Source organism: Ornithorhynchus anatinus, chromosome X1 (assembly GCF_004115215.2).
Source record: "Ornithorhynchus anatinus isolate Pmale09 chromosome X1, mOrnAna1.pri.v4, whole genome shotgun sequence".
In the NCBI taxonomy this organism is placed as follows: domain Eukaryota; kingdom Metazoa; phylum Chordata; class Mammalia; order Monotremata; family Ornithorhynchidae; genus Ornithorhynchus; species Ornithorhynchus anatinus.
In genome coordinates, this window is record NC_041749.1 from 69,870,068 (window position 1) to 69,888,755 (window position 18,688).

Sequence of the window (18,688 nt, forward strand, 5' to 3'; positions counted from 1 at the left end):
GATCAATAAATACAAACCAGAATTTCACTTTGATTTTCTTTTTAATTAGAGTCTCTTTGGCAGGCAGTACACTGGAGAAAAATATAGCATGAGGCATAAAAAATAAGATTTATAGCATGGGGACATTTTGTATGCAGAATCCAATGTATTTCCAGTCAGACATTTCCACGGCTAGAGATATTTGGTTGCTTCATTTTTCTATGCATAGAAAGAAACAGTTGTCATAACTGTAAAAAGTGGTACTTAAGTGCTTTAATACTGATGGAAACTTTTTTATAGTATTACAGTGCCACTTATTGGTTTGAGATCACCATCACCCTCTACTGAATCTGCTTTTCCAAAGGCATCTTAAATTTTCATTCCAAGACTTTAGCTTTCCAGTTGGGTAGGGACCATTTGAACAGAACTGATTTTTAGCACTTTAACTGTGAAAGCACTGTTAACAGGAGGATTATACCTTGTGATTTTTAGAATTCTTTTTATAAAAAAGGTATTTTGATATTTTGAACAGGCACATGCATAACTTGTGTAGAAGGAGCAAAGGACAGGAGGGGCTGCTAAGCACAGAACTTCTTTTTCAGTCTCAATGCCTCAAATACACATATTAAAAAACCCACACTATTGCGCTATTAAAATTAAAAAAAAAAACCAGCAGCCTCTTCCATACAATGGGAAAATCACCTGCCATAAACCCCTCCTAGTTCAGATCAGTCGTCCGTCTTCCGGGCCAATCTACAGAAAGTCCAATTGTGCTCCACTGTATTTTCATTGGCCCGCTCACTCATATGATGCACGCGAGTGTTGCGGATCGTGAATCCTTGTTTCGTAATGTATTCCATCAGGTGGACGCGGAGGGAAACTTCTTGGTGATAATCGCAGGGGCCAAAAGTAAAAGAAACCTGGCAGTCTCTGGTGTCCATCATGTGCTTATTCCACTTGGTAAAGTAGTTTGAAATGCCTTCCAGTAATGAATGTACTTTGGTGGTGATGGTTAACTGAGTTATGATTACTGCCACCGGGTTGGAGTACTTGGAAAGTTTCCGAGTGCTAGACAGCTCCACAACTTCTTCAAAGGTATCCACGGGATACAACGGTTTAGGGTCATTGAGGCACTGAATCAAGGGCTCAATCTGATAAAAATCTGCTTCTTTTCTAAGCAGATCAAATTCCTTAAAATCTAGAGGTAAAGTCAATTCTGACGTCCTTAAGAAATTGAGGACATACCGGAAAAGCGGTCCATCTCGATCAATGAAATAATTACCCTGAGAATCTCTGGCTGAAGGGAAGTCTCCCCCAAACATGGCCCCCAGCATAGAGTCGGGATATCTTGTTAATGTGGTGAGAGAGGTGGTATACAAGTGACCGCCTACATTTAATGTGACTGGATCGGTCATCTGGGGAAAAACAAAACAAAATCAAAACTCAATTCTTAGCACCACCTGAGAGTCACATTCCTGACAGTTACTTGAGAGAGAGAATCATTTTTTTCAAGAAAGTTAAACCTGTATACTGCCATATTAAATTCATAGTAATAGAGAACTAGGAATGAACTCAGAGTGCCCTTCATTTCAATAAGATGAAACAATTCTGAACTACCTGCTCTCCCTTTCGTCTGAGACCAGACCATGAGCCCTGGGTAGGACAGGGACTGTGTTTGAACTGATGACCTTGTATCAGCCCCAAGGCTAAGCATTTAGTATGCCCTTAACAAATACCACAGTCAATATTGTAGCCCACATGCTCTGAATCTCCCTCTGAATCAAGCAAAAAAGCAAGATGAATCCCAATTCCAAAATGGGCTTTTGCTCAAATTTAAACCATTTTTCTATTCTGAGACTTTCAGGTACTCTGAGATCTGTGGCGTTTTGGGGATTAAGCAACTAGAGAAACTGCTCTCAGGTTTACATATAATATGGCAACAAGACAAATTGGCTGAAAAATTATCAAACAATAATGGTCAGATTTTTTAAAAAATCACTTGTGGCTCCGTGACAGTCAAAATTCCTGGACTAGCAGGTTCAAAGCTACATAGTTTGCAGCTAAGCAAGATATACAGAAAGTTGTCAGCCTCAGCTATACGAGCTGAAAAAAAGTAAATGTTTTCCTCACACAAAGTAGCTTATACATAAAGCTGATTTCTCACAAAATTTCTCCTCCTATATTTAGGTAAGTAGGGGAAGAGAGAGGAAAGTAAAAATATAGTGCAAGTCATCCAAAGTTCATTCATGTGGCAGAAAAGAGCCAAAGGTCTACACTTCATTAGACTGTGAGCCCCACGTGAGACAGGGACTATGTCCAACCTGATTATCTTGTATCCACCCCAGTGCTTGACACGTAGTAAGCGCTTAACAAATAATAATAATAATGTTGGTATTAAGCGTTTACTAAGTGCCAAGCACTGTTCTAAGCGCTGGGGTAGATACAAGGTAATCAGGTTGTCCCACGTAGGGCTCACAGACTTCACCTCCAGTTTACAAATGAGGTAACTGAGGCACCAAGAAATTAAGTGACTTGCCCAAGGTCACACAGCTGACAAGTGGTGGAGCCGGGATTAGAAGCCATGACCTCTGACTCCCTACCCCGTGCTCTTTCCACTAAGCCAGGCTTGCTTCTATCATACTCATTATCATCACCAGATAGCCCAATATAAATAGATGAAATTACCTGGTGGGGGGAGGAACCCCCGACATTGTGATTTAGGGGAAGTTCATTCTTTAATATTCCTTACTTTTCCGAGTTTTAAAAAAAATGAAATACTATAAGGCAAAATCGAAAGTGATCCCTTTAATTGAAGTTGTCTTTTTAATTTCATTGAAATGCTCTGCCTTCTTCATGGAACAATTAAGTCCTGAAAAGGGGAGACTATGACCACGTTTCCCTACCACAGGAAACAGCTTGCCACCAAAACCATGAGGGGATGGGAATGGGTAGAATTTATTCAGGAAATTCTGTTAAATAAATTCTGGGAGAAAATGTTTTCTATTAGCCAAGACCTCAATCCTTAAACTAGTCACTGTTCCACGAGGGAGAAAATTAAGTTTTAGGAATCATAAAAGCAGTTCTCATACATGCACTACAAGATCACTGCTAAGAATCGAGATTTTAGGAAAAGCCTGTATTGGCTTTGTGTTGCATAAAAACAACTTTTAAAATTCAAATTTGTAACCAAAAATATGCAGAAATAAATGGAAGGAATGCTATTATCTAGTCCAAAATGATCTTTTTTGCTACAAAAACATGTCAGAAAGCTTGGCTGTAATCCCCCCACTCCCATATACAAATTCAATAGATTCAAATTCACTTACCATATATCCCCAGTCTCCATTATCCATCTGTTCTAATGCTTATCTTTGGGAATCCAAGTTTCACTGAAGACAGTTGATAGGATTCTGAATTCACTAGCTATCCCCTGCAGGAGAAAACAGAACATGGTAGAATATTAGCACTTGCACAAAATAACAAAAAAGCATCTAATTATCAAGGCAGGTCATGTTCCAAGAAGCCAAGGCTTGTATTTATCTACAAAGCAACTCTAGTCCAGAGATTAATCCAGGAGAGCTTTCTAGCTGACCTTTTCATGTCCTTTGTCATTGCCTCAAAGTTCACATTCTCTAAAGGCAACAAGCAATTACTTTCAAGGCTGTCCTAAACGCTCCACTTTTGTTCTAAACAAGTGATTTATCTGTTCGGCAGACAGTGTCATAAAGAGAATAAGCCATTTCATTTAAGTAAGGAGACTGTTCTGTGCTGGAGTTCATCCCAAGCGCTTAGTACAGTGCTCTGCACATAGTAAGCGCTCAATAAATACTATTGAATGGAGTTATTCAATAATTATTGACTTTAGTGAGTTTTTGTTTTCAGAATTTTTATGGGAGGCGAAATAATTTTGCAGATACCCATCAATGACAACTTTACTTCAAGAAGGCCACAAAAATGGAAAAAAATGATCCCATCTGCACTTCATATGAACAAACTACAGCAAGAACAAGAGCGTTAAAAATTACACACCTAAAATGAACCTTCCAACAGCCTTAAGAACTTTCCAATAGTTAACTGTGTTAATTAAGGAACTTTAACTTTTCCCTTTTTATAAAATGAAAATCAGATCAGTGTAATTCTTTATTGTACCTTAATATTACTTCCTAAGCACTGTATTAGAAACACATATACCCCACCCCAATAGAAAGGCTACTCCATTCACTGGATGGGAGTATAGGCTGACAAGCCTGATGCATGACTGCCTAATACTCCCTTTTTTTTTATTTATGGTATTTGTTAAACATTTACTGTATGCCAAGCACTGTGCTAAGTGCTTGGAGTAGATACAAATTAATCAGGTTGGACACAGTCCCTGTCCCACAAGAGGCTCACCGTCTTAATCCCCATTTTGCAAATGAAGGAACAGAGAAGTGAAGTGCCCAACGTCACAGAGCAGACAAGTGGAGGAGCCGGAATTAGAACCCAGGTCCTTCTGACTTCCTAGTCCGTGCTCTATCCACTAGGCCATGCTGCTTCTTCAACCTAGTGGGCTCATAAGAGTTCTCTAATGCACTGATGCAGGGCCTGTTTCTGCTTTTGAGGCTGCCGCTTGATATCCCAATCTCTGTGAAACCTTCACCAGAGGAAAGGAGGCTGAGCTCTCCAGGGTAGGCAGCGTGCCCTGGTGGAAAGAACACGGTTCTGAAAGCCAGGAGACCCAGGTTTTAATTCCAGTTCAGCCACCAGTCTGCTCCGTGACCTCCCGAGACCACAAGTGATCCCCTTATGCTGGACCGCTAGGGCCTACTGGGCAGGAGAGAAGTTATCCCTGACCACACATTCGAAACTCCCATCGGTCCCTGCTTCAATCCTAGAAGGATTCAGCCTTCTCTACTTATCAAGCATAGGAAGGCCACTGCCAAGGCTACAGATGTGATTTGTGGTTGTTAAGGATTAACCGTGAGGAGCCTGAAATCCAACTGCTCTAGCCACTAAGCCCTATTTCTTATCATATTTTTCCTCATCTTTGTTTCATATTTTTATCAGTTTAACAGATACCATACAAAAAAAACCCCAAACTCCCAAACTCTTACTATGTGCCAGGCACTGTTCTAAGTGCTGGGGGAGATACAAGCAAATCGGGTTGGACACAGTCACTAGGTCATGCTGCTTCCCCTAGATACTTTCATCTTTCGTTATGTATGTCTGCCACTAATTCCCTCCCTCATCCTTTAATCTTGGATCCTGAGGCCCTTGGGGATCTGAGATGGCTTATCTCATCTGCATGCTTTTTAATCAGCGTTTACTCCAGTGCTTTGTACCCTAGTATACTATAAATTCGTTGTGGGCAGAGAATGTGTCTGTTATATTTCAGTCTCCCAAGCACTTAGTACAGCGTTCTGCACACAGTAAGCACTCAATAAATATGACTGATTGCTTAGTAATTACTACTACTACTACTTGGGTTGTCACAGCTACCCCGTGCCTCCCTTTCTTCATCTGTAAGTGGGGACACGATATCTGCCCTCCGTATATCTGAGATTCCGAGCCTCCTGTGAGATCAGGACTCTGTCGGATCTGCATATTTCGCATCTATCCCAGTGCTCAGACGAGTGCTTGGCACGTAGAAGTATTTAACGGATAGCACGAGGATTATGCTCTTAACAAACCCCGCATTAAAGCCAACTTGCAGAAGAGAACATGCGCCTGAAGAAATTCAACCTGCACTCACGCACATTTCTTCCATCAATTCAACCTGCACTCAGGCACATTTCTTCCATCACAATGCATTCTATCCAGATAGATGCACACTGTCCAAAGAATATTATCTAATTTCCTAATGGTGTTCTACCCAAAATGCATAGCAATCAATGGTGCTTACTGTGTGCATAGCACTGTGCTAAGAGTTTCAAAGAGTGCAATGCAATGGTTAGTAGATCTCCCTCAAGGAGCTTACAGCCTAGTTTGGGGAGTTAAATATTAAAATACATTACAGATAGGGAAAACAGCAGAGTGTAAGGATAGTGAAATGTGTGTGTTTTGTTTTTATGGAATTTAAGTGCTTACTATGTGTCAAACACTGTTCTAAGCACTGGGGTAGTACAAGTTAATTAGGTCGGACACAGCCCATCTTCCATGGGGCTCACCGCCTAGTAGGAGGGAGAATAGGTATCTCCATTTTACAGTTGAGGAAACTGAGGCACAGAGAAGTTAAGTGATTTGCCCACAGTCACTCACACAGCAATCAATTGCAGAGCCGGGATTAGAACCCAGGCCCTTCTGACTCCCAGGCCTGTGCTCTCTCCACTAAGCCATGCTGTGTTATGGAAGAACTAAGCATCTCTCAACAAATAACTGCTTGCTGCCCACCAGGCTGGGCTGGCAGTTTCAGTGGTCTCCCAGCAATCCACTGCCTTGTCTTGTTGTTTGAGATGTCTTTAGAAACAAACAAAAATTGAAAGTGAAAACTCTGGGGTGCAATTTGAGGCTCAAAAGAAAACCTCACAAAGTTATCCATTTAAAGAAAAGCCAAATAATAATAGTAACACAAGTTTATATTTAGTTCTTTTAATTGAGCAATCCAAAGTATTTTAAAGCAGACATGGACTCTGCTTAGTGGTGCTGTTTCAGTTGGAGGGGGGACATCATTCCACCTCTGATCTCAAAGACAGTTACAAAACAAACTCAAACAAGAAAAAGAAGATTAAACCCCAGCCTTAATATACACTTGATATACATCCAGATATGAAAAATATTTCCTTTTTTATATGATTAAACATCTCCTCTTTTCCCATTTTAGTGGAATCTACCACACAATTCCCAAGACAGGCCTGAGGTACATACAGTAGATCACAAAGCCTTTCTCAAAAGGTCAGTGAGGCATATAGGGGCCTTTTTGTACGGCACAGCATGCCTGAAATCAGAAACTGAAACACTTCTTTCTCCATTCTGCAATTCTTCAAAGCAGACCAAAAAAATCCAACAATGGGCCACTCCAACTGCAATCTTTCCCCCTCCCATCCCCAGTCTTTCAGTGCTTGTAAATAAATAGGTCAGCACAGGTAAAATGGAACACACTTCCTCTACTTTGTTTTAAAGAGTAACCCGCATATTCATGAAACAAATACTAACAGAGATCAGAAACAACTGTGTCCCTAGAAATGACTACGGGACAACTTGTACCTTTTCTACACCTGGTGCTCAACCTTACATCATCCATTTGAACACAATCTCACAGCCAGACTGAATGTTCCATTTCTCTGCACATCTATTGCCTCTTTTCTACATTAAAAGAAGTGCAAATGAGAAACTGGCAGAGGAATTGCCTCCTACCCTTTCCAACACTCCATTAACACCTGGCCTTGAATTTACATATGCAGTGGCAATCAATAGATTGCATTTATTGAGCACTCATTCATTCATTCAATAGTATTTATTGAGCGCTTACTATGTGCAGAGCACTGTACTAAGCGCTTGGAATGAACAAGTCAGCAACAGATAGAGACAGTCCCTGCCGTTTGACGGGCTTACAGTCTAATCGGGGGAGACGGACAGATGAGAACAATGGCAATAAATACAGTCAAGGGGAAGAACATCTCATAAAAACAATGGCAAATAAATAGAATCAAGGCGATGTACATTTTGTTAACAAAATAAATAGGGTAATGAAAATATATACAATTGAGCAGACAAGTACAGTGCTGAGGGGATGGGAAGGGAGAGGGGGAGGAGCAGAGGGAAATGGGGTGAAAAGAGGGTTAAGCTGCGGAGAGGTGAAGGGGGGGTGGTAGAGGGAGTAGAGGGAGAAGAGGAGCTCAGACTGGGAATGCCTCTTGGAGGAGGTGAGTTTTAAGTAGGGTTTTGAAGAAGGGAAGAGAATCAGTTTGGCAGAGGTGAGGAGGGAGAGCGTTCCAGGACCATGGGAGGACGTGGCCCAGGGGTCAACGGCGGGATAGGCGAGACCGAGGGACGGTGAGGAGGTGGGCGGCGGAGGAGCGGAGCGTGCGGGGTGGACGGTAGAAAGAGAGAAGGGAGGAGAGGTAGGAAGGGGCAAGGTGATGGAGAGCCTTGAAGCCTAGAGTGAGGAGTTTTTGTTTGGAGCGGAGGTCGATAGGCAACCACTGGAGTTGTTTAAGAAGGGGAGTGACATGCCCAGATCGTTTCTGCAGGAAGATGAGCCAGGCAGCGGAGTGAAGAATAGACCGGAGCGGGGCGAGAGAGGAGGAAGGGAGGTCAGAGAGAAGGCTGACACAGTAGTCTAGCTGGGATATAACGAGAGCCTGTAACAGTAAGGTAGCCGTTTGGGTGGAGAGGAAAGGGCGGATCTTGGCGATATCGTAGAGGTGAAACCGGCAGGTCTTGGTAACGGATAGGATGTGTGGGGTGAACGAGAGAGACGAGTCAAGGATGACACCGAGATTGCGGGCCTGAGAGACAGGAAGGATGGTCGTGCCATCCACAGTGATAGGGAAGTCTGGGAGAGGACCGGGTTTGGGAGGGAAGATGAGGAGCTCAGTCTTGCTCATGTTGAGTTTTAGGTGGCGGGCCGACATCCAGGTGGAGACATCCCGGAGGCAGGAGGAGATGCGAGCCTGAAGGAAGGGGGAGAGGACAGGGGCGGAGATGTAGATGTGCATGTCATCTGCGTAGAGATGGTAGTCAAAGCCGTGAGAGTGAATGAGTTCACCGAGGGAGTGAGTGTAAATGGAGAACAGAAGAGGGCCAAGAACTGACCCTTGAGGAACTCCAACAGTTAAAGGATGGGAGGGGGAGGAGGCGCCAGCGAAGGAGACCGAGAATGACCGGCCAGAGAGGTAAGAGGAGAACCGGGAGAGGACAGAGTCCGTGAAGCCAAGGTGAGATAAGGGATGGAGGAGGAGGGGATGGTCGACAGTGTCAAAGGCAGCAGAGAGGTCAAGGAGGATTAGAATGGAGTAGGAGCCATTGGATTTGGCAAGAAGGAGGTCACGGGTGACCTTAGAGAGAGCAGTCTCGGTAGAGTGGAGGGGACGGAAGCCAGATTGGAGGGGGTCCAGGAGAGAATGGGAGTTAAGGAATTCTAAGCAGCGATTGTAGACGACTCATTCTAGGATTTTGGAAAGGAAGGGTAGTAGGGAGATAGGGCGATAACTGGAAGGTGAAGTGGGGGTCGAGAGAGGGTTTTTTTAGGATGGGGGAGACGGCATGTTTGAAGGCAGAGGGGAAGGAGCCATTGGAGAATGAGTGGTTAAAAATAGAAGTTAAGGAAGGGAGGAGGGCAGGGGAGATGTTTTTTAAAAGGTGTCATCTCCTCCCACTCCCCCAGACTCACCGGTTATGGAGGAGGCGTCGGCTTCCTCCTGTCACCCTGTTGCCTCTTCTTCCCTGCTCTGGCAATGCTGATTTATGGGTGAGAAGAGGTGGGGGGAGGAGAGGGCTGTCATCTACCGCCCTCCCGGTCCCACCTCCGACTTCTTCAGCCACCTAGACCCCTTTCTCACCTTCCTTCTCTCCTTCTCTCTGCCCACTCTGATCCTCGGAAACAGGATAGTACATTCAGTACATTCAGTACATTCAGGACATTCAGTAGCTGTCGGTCACATAAGGTACCTGCTATTGTAGCTATTGTAGCGCTTTGGAGAGTACAATAATAACAGAGTTGGTAAACACATTCCCTGCCCACAAGGAGGGAACAGGGTGAAGCAGCAGCATGGCTTAGTGGAAAGAGTCTGGGTTTAGGAGTCAGAGGTCGTGGGTTCTAATCCCAGCTCTACCACCTGCCTGCTGTGTGACCTTCGGCAAATCACTTAACCTCCCTGTGCCTCAGTTACCTCATCTGTAAAGTGGGGATTAAGACTGTGAGCCCTACGTGGGACATGGACTGTGTTCACCCTGATTTGCTTGTATCAACCCTAGCATTTAGTACTGCCTGGAACACAGTAAGCACTTACCAAATACCATAATTTTAAAAAAGGAGCTTAGTCTAGTAGCAGTAACCAGATTCATTCATGGCTTTTAAAAAAGCTATTTTCTGCAAAGCTACAATAGCAGGTACCTTATGTGACCGACAGCTACTGAATGTCATTAATATCAAATTAGCTGTGAAACAATGGACCAAAAGATGAGAGAAGAAACAGGAAACAGTGATGTTACCTTGGATATGCAGGGCTCACCCTCTTTCTGTTCTTCTGAAGTTTGTTTAAACTGATAAATCAAGGCAAGATATTCTCTTGGACATTTACAAAAGAAATTTATAAAGTGTCTTCCAATCTACTTCATGGCAAAGGACACGGTTCACTTAGAGAGCTGCTGTAGAGTTTCAAGGTGAATAATTTAGGCAAGCAATTAGTTCATTTGAGCTACTTCACAAAGAGTGCCAAAACACTTCACAAATTTTGTGTGTAAAATGAAGATAGGTAGTAGATCCAACAAAATCCATTAGGGCAAAGCTAATATTAGCATTGTGGCCCTATTTGAAATAGAAAACACCATAGCTGCCTTTTAATTTACCCACCTACCTAGGAACTATCTTCCCAATGAACTTGGAAATTCGGAGTTCTGCAATGACTTATTTATATAGGCAACCAGAATGAACTTGTTTTCTTTTCAGCCAAGAGCTTGTCCCAGTGAATAAAATGCAACACGAAGCCCAGAAAACCTTCTACAGTTCCAAGCTCTTTTGGGCTGTGAAGTGGTTTAGATCCTCCAGACTGTAAGATCGTTGTGGACAGGGAATGTTTTGTACACTCCCAAGCACTTAGTACAGTACTCTGCATGCAGTAAATGCTCAATAAATATGATTGATTGACTGAATCTCTTTTCATGACCTTATTTCTCCCTAAAGAAAATGACAGGCCCAGGCAGGGGTTTCAACTAGGGGTCCAATGCGGGTATATGGGAAATACAGTCATTATGTAAGCTTGGTGTGGGCAAGGAACATGTCTACCATGTGCCTCAGTTTCCTCATCTGCAAAATGGGGATGAAGACTGTGAGCCCCATGTGGGACAACCTGATCACCTTGTATCCCCCCAGTGCTTAGAACAGTGCTTTACACATAATAGGCACTTAACAAATACCACCATTATTACCAACTCTGTTGTATTGTACTCTCCCAAGTGCTTAGTCCGTGCTCTGTGCACAGTAAGCACTCAATAAATACCATTGGTTGGTTGACTGATTGATTAAGGCAAGGCAACAACAGGTCCTACCTCTTTTGAGCGGCTTCTTGCTGGGCTCCTTGATTGGGCAAAAACTCCAGGGAGGTGTAGCTGCAGTGACAAGAGTGAGTGTGAAGAGAAACTACTCCTGTTCTCCAGGGTCAATGTTCTGCCAGGAGCATACCAAGAAGCAGCCCTATCCCCACCCCCCCAAGCATGAACTTCTGGGACTCAGAATTGGCAGCAACAATGCCTCTTCTTCCCTGCTCTGGCAATGCTGATTTATGGGTGAGAAGAGGTGGGGGGAGGAGAGGGCTGAGGATAGGCTGAATGTGATGGAGGAGCCAATCTGTGATGGTAATAGTATTAACTGAGTCCCCTCTAGGTACTAAGCACTTGGAAAAGTACAATTGAAGCAAAATACATATTCCCTATCCACGAGGAGCTGGTTCTCTACAGAGGGACACAGACTAAAAAATATTTATCAACAAAGTCATCCAAGTAAATGATTGACTGATTCCACATCCAGTGAAACCTGGAGAACACAGGACAGTTTCTAATAAATCTTGAAAGCCCTCTTGCTAAACAACTCTCCTTTTTTTTTTTTTTAATCTTTGTCCTTTTTTATCTCGGGAGAACAGCTCCCCTGTTAGGCTTATGAAACAAATATGCAGCTAATTCTGAAATTCATAAAAGACATACTGGCTACTATATAACCAGTTCTTCATTATAGTGATAATCAGGCATAGCAAAAATACAATATTTGAAATCCTTAAGTAATCCCCAGACCTCATTTCAACTTCTGAGGTCAAACCTTTAATCAGAGCCACAACCAAAGAGCAAAATGGACTGATCTCAATTTAACCTTCTTTCCCTTCCCTAGATGTGAAGGTGTTAAAGGGCAATGGCAAAGCAAAGGGTAGGCAGCAGGATGGAAGGGTAATGAAAAGTTGAATAATCTACGAACTGACCATTCGGCCTCTGGATGATTAAGGAGCAATTAAGACTGGCCTATACATGTACTTGACTCCTAAAGTGACCATGACAGGGGCCTATAATTTCCTATGAGAAAGGGAGAAAAACTTTTAAAAGTAAATTGACTAATGGGAATGGAGGTTGTATTCCAGCCCAAAGAAGGTGGCTTTTAAATAAATGCTGCTAAGGCGGAGGAGGAGGAAAATGAAAGAGTAAGTACAATTTCTGGAGTGGGATTCAAATGTTAAAAAAAAACCCACCATCTTTCATAAATATTTTTGAATGTATAAAAAAAACTGAACGAAGTAATGTGCCCATTCAGACATTTCTGATCCATCTGAATTGCTTGATCTGGAAAGAACCTTAGTGTTCAAATACCACTTCAGGAGTTCCCACCAGTCACTCTACACGACATTAATCTATTTCCATCTAGTTTGGGGATCTAATATTAATGCCGAAACACTAAGGCACCCCTCTCAGGGTCGCACCTGGAGAGTTTCCAGTACTCTACCAGTCTCGACTACAGGAGGGAGAGTCAAGCAGAGGCCTATCCATTCCATTCCTAGCTTGGCCAGTGGCTACTGAGTGGAAGACAAACTGCTACAAATCAAAACTCCCCTGTGCTGGGCAGCAGCAGTGTGGGAGAAAGTCGAGGGTGAAGACTCAAGCTGACTGCACAGAAGGAGGCAATGGTAAACCACTTCCATATTTTTACCAAGAAAACTATGGATACACTACCAGAATGACTGCAGATGGAGGTGGGGCTTTCTGGGAGAGATGTGTCCATGGCATTGCTATGGGTCGTAGACAACTCAACAGCATAAGACAAGAATTTATGTAGGGAGTTAACTCAAGGAAAAATAATTAAGGAATTTATAGGAATATTGGAAGTAATTTTTAAAAATCAGAAGTAGTGAAGCTGATGTGCTCATACTCCACAATATTCATGGCATTTAAACTGCAACTCAAGAGCCATTCCCCTTGCCACTCCTGGATTACTGTTCCATCTATTGCACCAAGCAGAGTTCTGAAGAACCAATTATATCTTTTTGTTGGTTCTCATCTCCCTCCACTAACTCGAGCCATAATTTCCCTACCACAGAGGCCTGGTTATCTTTAATGCCACCTACTAATTGCCCTATATACCATCCAGAACCTAAATAATAATAAAAATCCATAACTGCCACATTTAGAAATAGTCTTGTCAGGTGCCAGTCTAATGCTCCTGGCATTCAGAAACAGAAGGCAAGAATAAATTTTGTACATCTCCATACAGCTTCAAAATCACCTCTGTTCTCAATTTATCTTTTCCCAAACCATGTGGGGGAGTTTCAAAGTGGTATTTTTTTTATAGCAACTGATTGAAAGTGCTTCAGATAACCTTGTGGGTAAATTTACACATAATTTACCCCGAAAGTACAATCAAAATGTGATTATGGTGATCTGTCATGGAATTGGCCTTAAACATTTCTTTTCCTCATCAGTTTTTCATCTCACCCACTTCCATATACTACAGGATGAAAATTACTCATAAAATCAGGACCATCTTTGGAAACGCAGTGCCCACAGTGCCCTACACTTCAGCATCGCTGTACGGAAAAAGGAGGCGGTGGCAAACGGCGTAGTGGATAGAGCCCCAGCCTGGGAGTCAAAAGGGCATGGGTTCTAATCCTGGGTCCACCATTTGTCTGCTGTTTGGCCTTGGGCCAGTTGCTTCACTTCTCTGTGCCTCAGCTATCTCATCTGTAAAATGGGGACTGAGACTGTGAGCCCCATGCAGGACAAGGATTGTGTCCAACCCGATTTCCTTGCACCCATCCCAGCACTTAGTACAGTCCCTGGCACACAGTAAGCGCCTAACAAATACCACAATTATTATTATAGAGAAGCAGTGTGGCTTAGTGGAAGGAGCCCGGCTTGGGAGTCAGAGGTCGTGGGTTATAATCCCAGCTCTGCCACTTATCAGCCGTGTGACTTTGGGCAAGTCACTCAATTTCCCTGTGCCTCAGTTACCTCATTTGTAAAATGGGGATTAAGACTGTGAGCCCCACGTGGGACAACCTGATTACCTTGCACCCACCCCAGTGCTTAGAACAGTGCTTGGCACATAGTAAGCGCTTAACAAATACCATCATCATTATTATTATTATTAAATACATAAGGGAGCTATATTGCTGTCCAGGGGCTCTCCTCCAGCCTCTTCCTCTCTGCAGCACCCCCCAAGACTTTAAAAGGATAGAAGGGGGAGGAATGGAAAGAGCTCACTGGGCCCTCTGGATGCTATCCCTGAGAACCGCTATCACCATTTCCAAAGAGATGAGTTTGAGGTACTTTCTCCTACTAACTCAGAGATAAGACTACTCTTGAGAAATCACAGCATATTAGTTCTTAAGGTCAGGCATGTGGTCCCATGAGGCTCTGTGCGACCTTTACAGGTCAGCTGGCCAGCAAGGAGGGGAGTGAGAATAGCGGCAAGCAGAGAAGATGATTCCCTCTTCTGCCTCTGCCTGGTCCTTGCACGGTGCTGAAGGGGCTGCTGCTGCGGCTGGTGAGTGTAGCCTTGGCAGGAGGGATGGGGACTTTGCCTACGGTTGCCCTGAGCAGAAACTCTACCCAGCAGCCTTCCATACCGGAGGCATCTCTCATTCAGGGCAAGGAGCCAGGCTACTGGCAGGTGTAAGGGAGGGGAGCTCTTTGCTACATCTCTCTCCTGTTGCTATGACCAACAGGCTGTCCAAGAGGGTGAGCATCTAGGTGAAAGAGAGAGAGTGAATGTGTGTGTGTGTGTGTGTGTGTGTGTGTGTGTGAGAGAGAGAGAGAGAGAGAGAGAGAGAGAGAGAGAGAGAGAGAGCACAAGCAGCATCTAAATTACTTAAGGAGGACTCCACACAGGATACTTCCACTTTGATCCATTTCGCCTGGAGTAGGTTTGAGGAGCAAAACTCTTGCCAGTACAGGATTTCTTCTGCTTTAAACAACTCTGGTCAGGACCTCTTATTTCCAGGAGAATGACACTGGAATTTTTCCACCACCTGGGCACCTCCAGAAATTGGTGATGGTGGATGGGTGAAGCTGGAGTACTACTACATAGTCAGAGCCCAAGCAATTGCTCTACCTCCTCCAGAAAATTTTCTCTGTCCCCTGTGTGTCCATCTGTCTTCCCTCCCACCCGGACCCTGGTATCTGCCCATCTGTTTCTCTCTCGCCCACCTTCCCTGTGTGTCTATTCATCTGTTTCTCTCCCCCTTCCCCAGGTGTCTGTCAGGCTCTTTCTTCCCCCATTCCCTAAAATGTGTGTCTCTCTACTCCTCTATTCTCCCCAGATCTCTCCCCTTTCTTGCCTTTTTTCCACCCGACCTTGAAGCAATATCCCTCTCCTAAGGTTGCCTTGCCTACTACCACTGTGGTTGCAAGAAATGCATAGTTCTATTCACTAATTCCATTTCCATTTGTTCTAATGGAGAACAGAGTTGCTAATTGTCTTACAAAGAATCTATTGTAATTTGAGGGGTGTTGAGCTATTTCAAAGAGAGGGCCCAGGTAATTAATATCCTACTACCAGCGGAACTGTGCTACAGTTGCGTCTGCAGCAGTGGTGATGGTTTGTTCTGAGCCACCTACACCCTCTGGCCCTATGGTCCTATGCCCAGTGCAGGATGGCTGGGAGGGGGAAAAGTAGTCTGGGGTCACAGAATGGAATGCCTCTGATACTTCTCTTGGACTATGAGCCCCCCTCCACACCCCCCAAGACCCCAAAGGGCAGGGACCATGTCTAACTCCCACCTGTGCATTCTCTCCTACCACGTAGTACCGTGCTCTGCACACGGAACGTGCTTAATACTATTACTACCACTAACCAAATAGGCAACCCATCCATAAAGGTGACTCGATGTTCTTTAACTACAATACATCATAAGCATCCTCAAAGTCTGATTTTCTATACCTACACCTGCATTCATTTTTGAAATCCACACTAAATTGGGGTCTAAACTCCTTAGTATAAAATATTACCCATTCAGAGTAAGTTTTTCTCTTTTAACCTAAAAAGATCACTTAAGAATACCCCTGGTATTTATGACAATGAAAAATGAATTATCTCTGAATCAGGTAAGGGAACATGCAGGCAAAATGTCCAAGAACTTCCTTAACATAACTCTTCCCGTTCACGACAAACAACAGCCACCATAAATCAAGTGAACTAAGACACCCAAACCACTAATGCCCAATTCCTGCCAGTGGTTCACCACCTTTTCTCAAAAAATAAAGATGGGGGAAAAAAAAAATCACATAGTGGAAATCTACACTTTACATAATCTACATAAGTGGAAATGTACCATTTTAGAACATGTGTGTGTGTGTGTATACAGGAGAGTGCTACTTAGTGACCACATAAATTAAAAAATAATGCCATCATTGATTTTCAAAACCAAGTACTCACTGAACACCTAGAACTCCCTAACTTTTCTCCTCTCCAGCAATGCAGAAGCTCGCTTTTGACCTAACTTGGGAACTCCAGAAAAGTTTCTGGCCTCGAGTCTCAAGCCCACTTGTTTCAGACTGTTTTCTGCACCCTCCTATTGCAAAGTGCAATGGAGTCTGGGCGGCTATTATTCTGGCAGGCCACCAACACAGCTGCTCCAAACTCCGGTGGGTGTTCAACAGACTTGGACGTTGAATCTGCCTGCCCTTCGGGGGCAAGCCCTTGCAAAACCATGGCAAGTGATTTGGGCCTAAAGTCGAGGCTGAACTCGGAGTTCAACCAACTGCATTTCCTGAGGGCTTACTGTGTGCAGAGCACTGTACTGAACGCTTGGGAGTGTAAGCTAAAACAGAGTGGGTGGACAGGCTCCCCAGCCAGAAGGAGTCCTTGGTGACGGTGGATGAGCAGAGAACTGAACTCAGGTCCCCCACCGGCATCACTCACCAACCACCGATGAAGGCACTACCTCGAGGAATCTTCCCCTGAACCCCCAGGGCGTGGCTTGGTGGAAAGAGCCTGGGTTTAGGAGTCAGAGGTCGTGGGTTCTAATCCCAGCTCTGCCATTTATCAGCTGTGTGACTGTGGGCAAGTCACTTAATTTCTCTGTGCCTCAGTTACCTCATCTGTAAAATGGGGATTAGGATTGTGAGCCCCACCTGATTACCTTGTATCTACCCCAACGCTTAGAACAGTGCTCAGCACACAGTAAGGCACTTAACAAATACCATCATCATCACCCACTCATTGGGCGCAAAGTGGTCTCCACGGTCACGATGGCGATGCGGTCCAAGAGAGTGGGCTGAACGAAGGTGCCAAGACTTGGGCGGACCGTTTCGTGCCCCATCTCCGTGTCAAGATGGAGGCCAAACCGTCTCCACCCATCCCCGCTCCACACGTGTCTCCTGGGGGGTTTCCCGGGTCTCCCGCCACGCCGGCTGCCCCGCAACAGGAGGTGGACGGGAGGGGCAGGCCTGCCTCGAAGGCGAGTCTCCCCCGGGAAGAGTGGGGTGGGACGAGAAGCGGTTGAGACGGCGAAGGACGGATGCTCTACACGGGACCTCGCCCCTCTCCGGCTTCTCTCAGGAGATCGATGGAGACGGCCGCCCACCCTCCCTGCGTGCGGAGCACTGGGCGGAGCGCCGGGGGAAAGTCCACCCCTAGCCTAACCCAGGTCCGCTGGCCTCTCGGACCTTCGAAACTAGTCAAGGGGAGAGAGATCCCTTTCGTTCCCGCCTTCCCCTCCCGGGGCGACCCTAGAGCCCGCGGGGTGGCCCTGCCCGCCGGAGTCCGGCTCCCCCGGGGTTGGCGAGCCAAGGCTTCGGAGGAACCGGAGCCCACCCCACGCCCCGCTTACCGAACTCAGGCTGGAGGGAAGAGGAAGACGCCGCCGGCGAGAGCAGACCGTCGGCGGGGACGAGCGAGTCAGCTCCCGGCAGCGAGGGACGAACGAGCCTGCTCCCGGATTTACCGGTGGGAGGGAGCCGCCCCGACCCTGCTCTCGCGGCCGAAGAGCGATCGGCTCCCCCAGCGGCCGAGAGGAGAAATTACAGGCCGCCGCCAAAGCCAAAACCAAAAATGACTTCACCCTTCCTTCTTCTCGCTCGTCTCCCCGAACACTAGCAAGTTTCTCTTGGGCTCGCTAGCAATGCCAGACACTCTTCTAGACTCTAAGATCGTTACGGGCAGGGAACGTGTCCGCTCATTCTGTTGTATTATACTCTCCTAAGCGCTTAGTACGGCGCTCTGCGCATAGTGAGCCCTCAGTACGTACCGGTGACCGATGCAGGGAATGTGTCAGCAAAGCCAAACCATCTGGTACATCTCCAACTGCTAGAATAGAGGGCGAAGAGGACAAACATCAACCAATCCCTCTGAGTAATTTTGTTGTCATTGTCGGGACTGCTGATCACCCTGGAGCCCAAATCCCACAGGCCTCCACCACCGAGCTGTTGGAAACCCATGTCCCCATTTCTCCCTCTCTTCTCTTCCCAAGACCCTCCAACCCCAATCGCCACAGTCCCCCAGGCCTTGTCGACAGCAGAAGAGAATGCCGGAGGAGGAGAGCAACCTCTGTAAAATTGAAGGTGTTGGGTTTTTAGGGACCGAGCAAGGGGGTTG

The 18,688-nt window shown here is 45.3% G+C and overlaps 1 protein-coding gene and 1 non-coding gene across 9 annotated transcripts; one reads left to right on the plus strand and one right to left on the minus strand.

Annotated features, from left to right (window-relative positions):
• Positions 1-22: 22 nt before the first annotated feature.
• Positions 23-18,044, minus strand: KCTD6 (potassium channel tetramerization domain containing 6). Of its 8 annotated transcripts, XM_029051670.2 has the most exons (7): positions 17,925-18,044; positions 11,167-11,226; positions 10,111-10,266; positions 9,459-9,486; positions 9,290-9,356; positions 3,306-3,409; positions 23-1,394 (listed from the first exon to the last, which is right to left on the minus strand). In XM_029051670.2, the coding sequence occupies exons 6-7, from the start codon at positions 3,330-3,332 to the stop codon at positions 708-710; spliced, it is 714 nt and encodes a 237-aa protein (XP_028907503.1). In that variant the 5' UTR covers positions 3,333-3,409; positions 9,290-9,356; positions 9,459-9,486; positions 10,111-10,266; positions 11,167-11,226; positions 17,925-18,044; the 3' UTR covers positions 23-707. The 8 variants fall into 8 exon arrangements, with proteins under 8 accessions (XP_028907503.1, XP_016082880.1, XP_028907502.1 ...); XM_016227394.3 differs by lacking the exon at positions 9,459-9,486; XM_029051669.2 differs by lacking the exons at positions 9,459-9,486; positions 10,111-10,266.
• On the plus strand, positions 12,561-12,698 carry LOC114806829. The gene has a single exon (XR_003754887.1). It is a non-coding gene; the product is annotated as a small nucleolar RNA SNORA7 (small nucleolar RNA).
• Positions 18,045-18,688: the final 644 nt, after the last annotated feature.

Coding starts and splice junctions, on each gene's coding strand:
- KCTD6 (XM_007667494.3), bottom strand. CDS start 3,332: ATGGATAATGGAGACTGGGGATATATG. Junction 1,395..3,305: donor ATGGAGACTGGGGATATATG/GTAAGTGAATTT, acceptor GTTTTTCCCCAG/ATGACCGATCCAGTCACATT.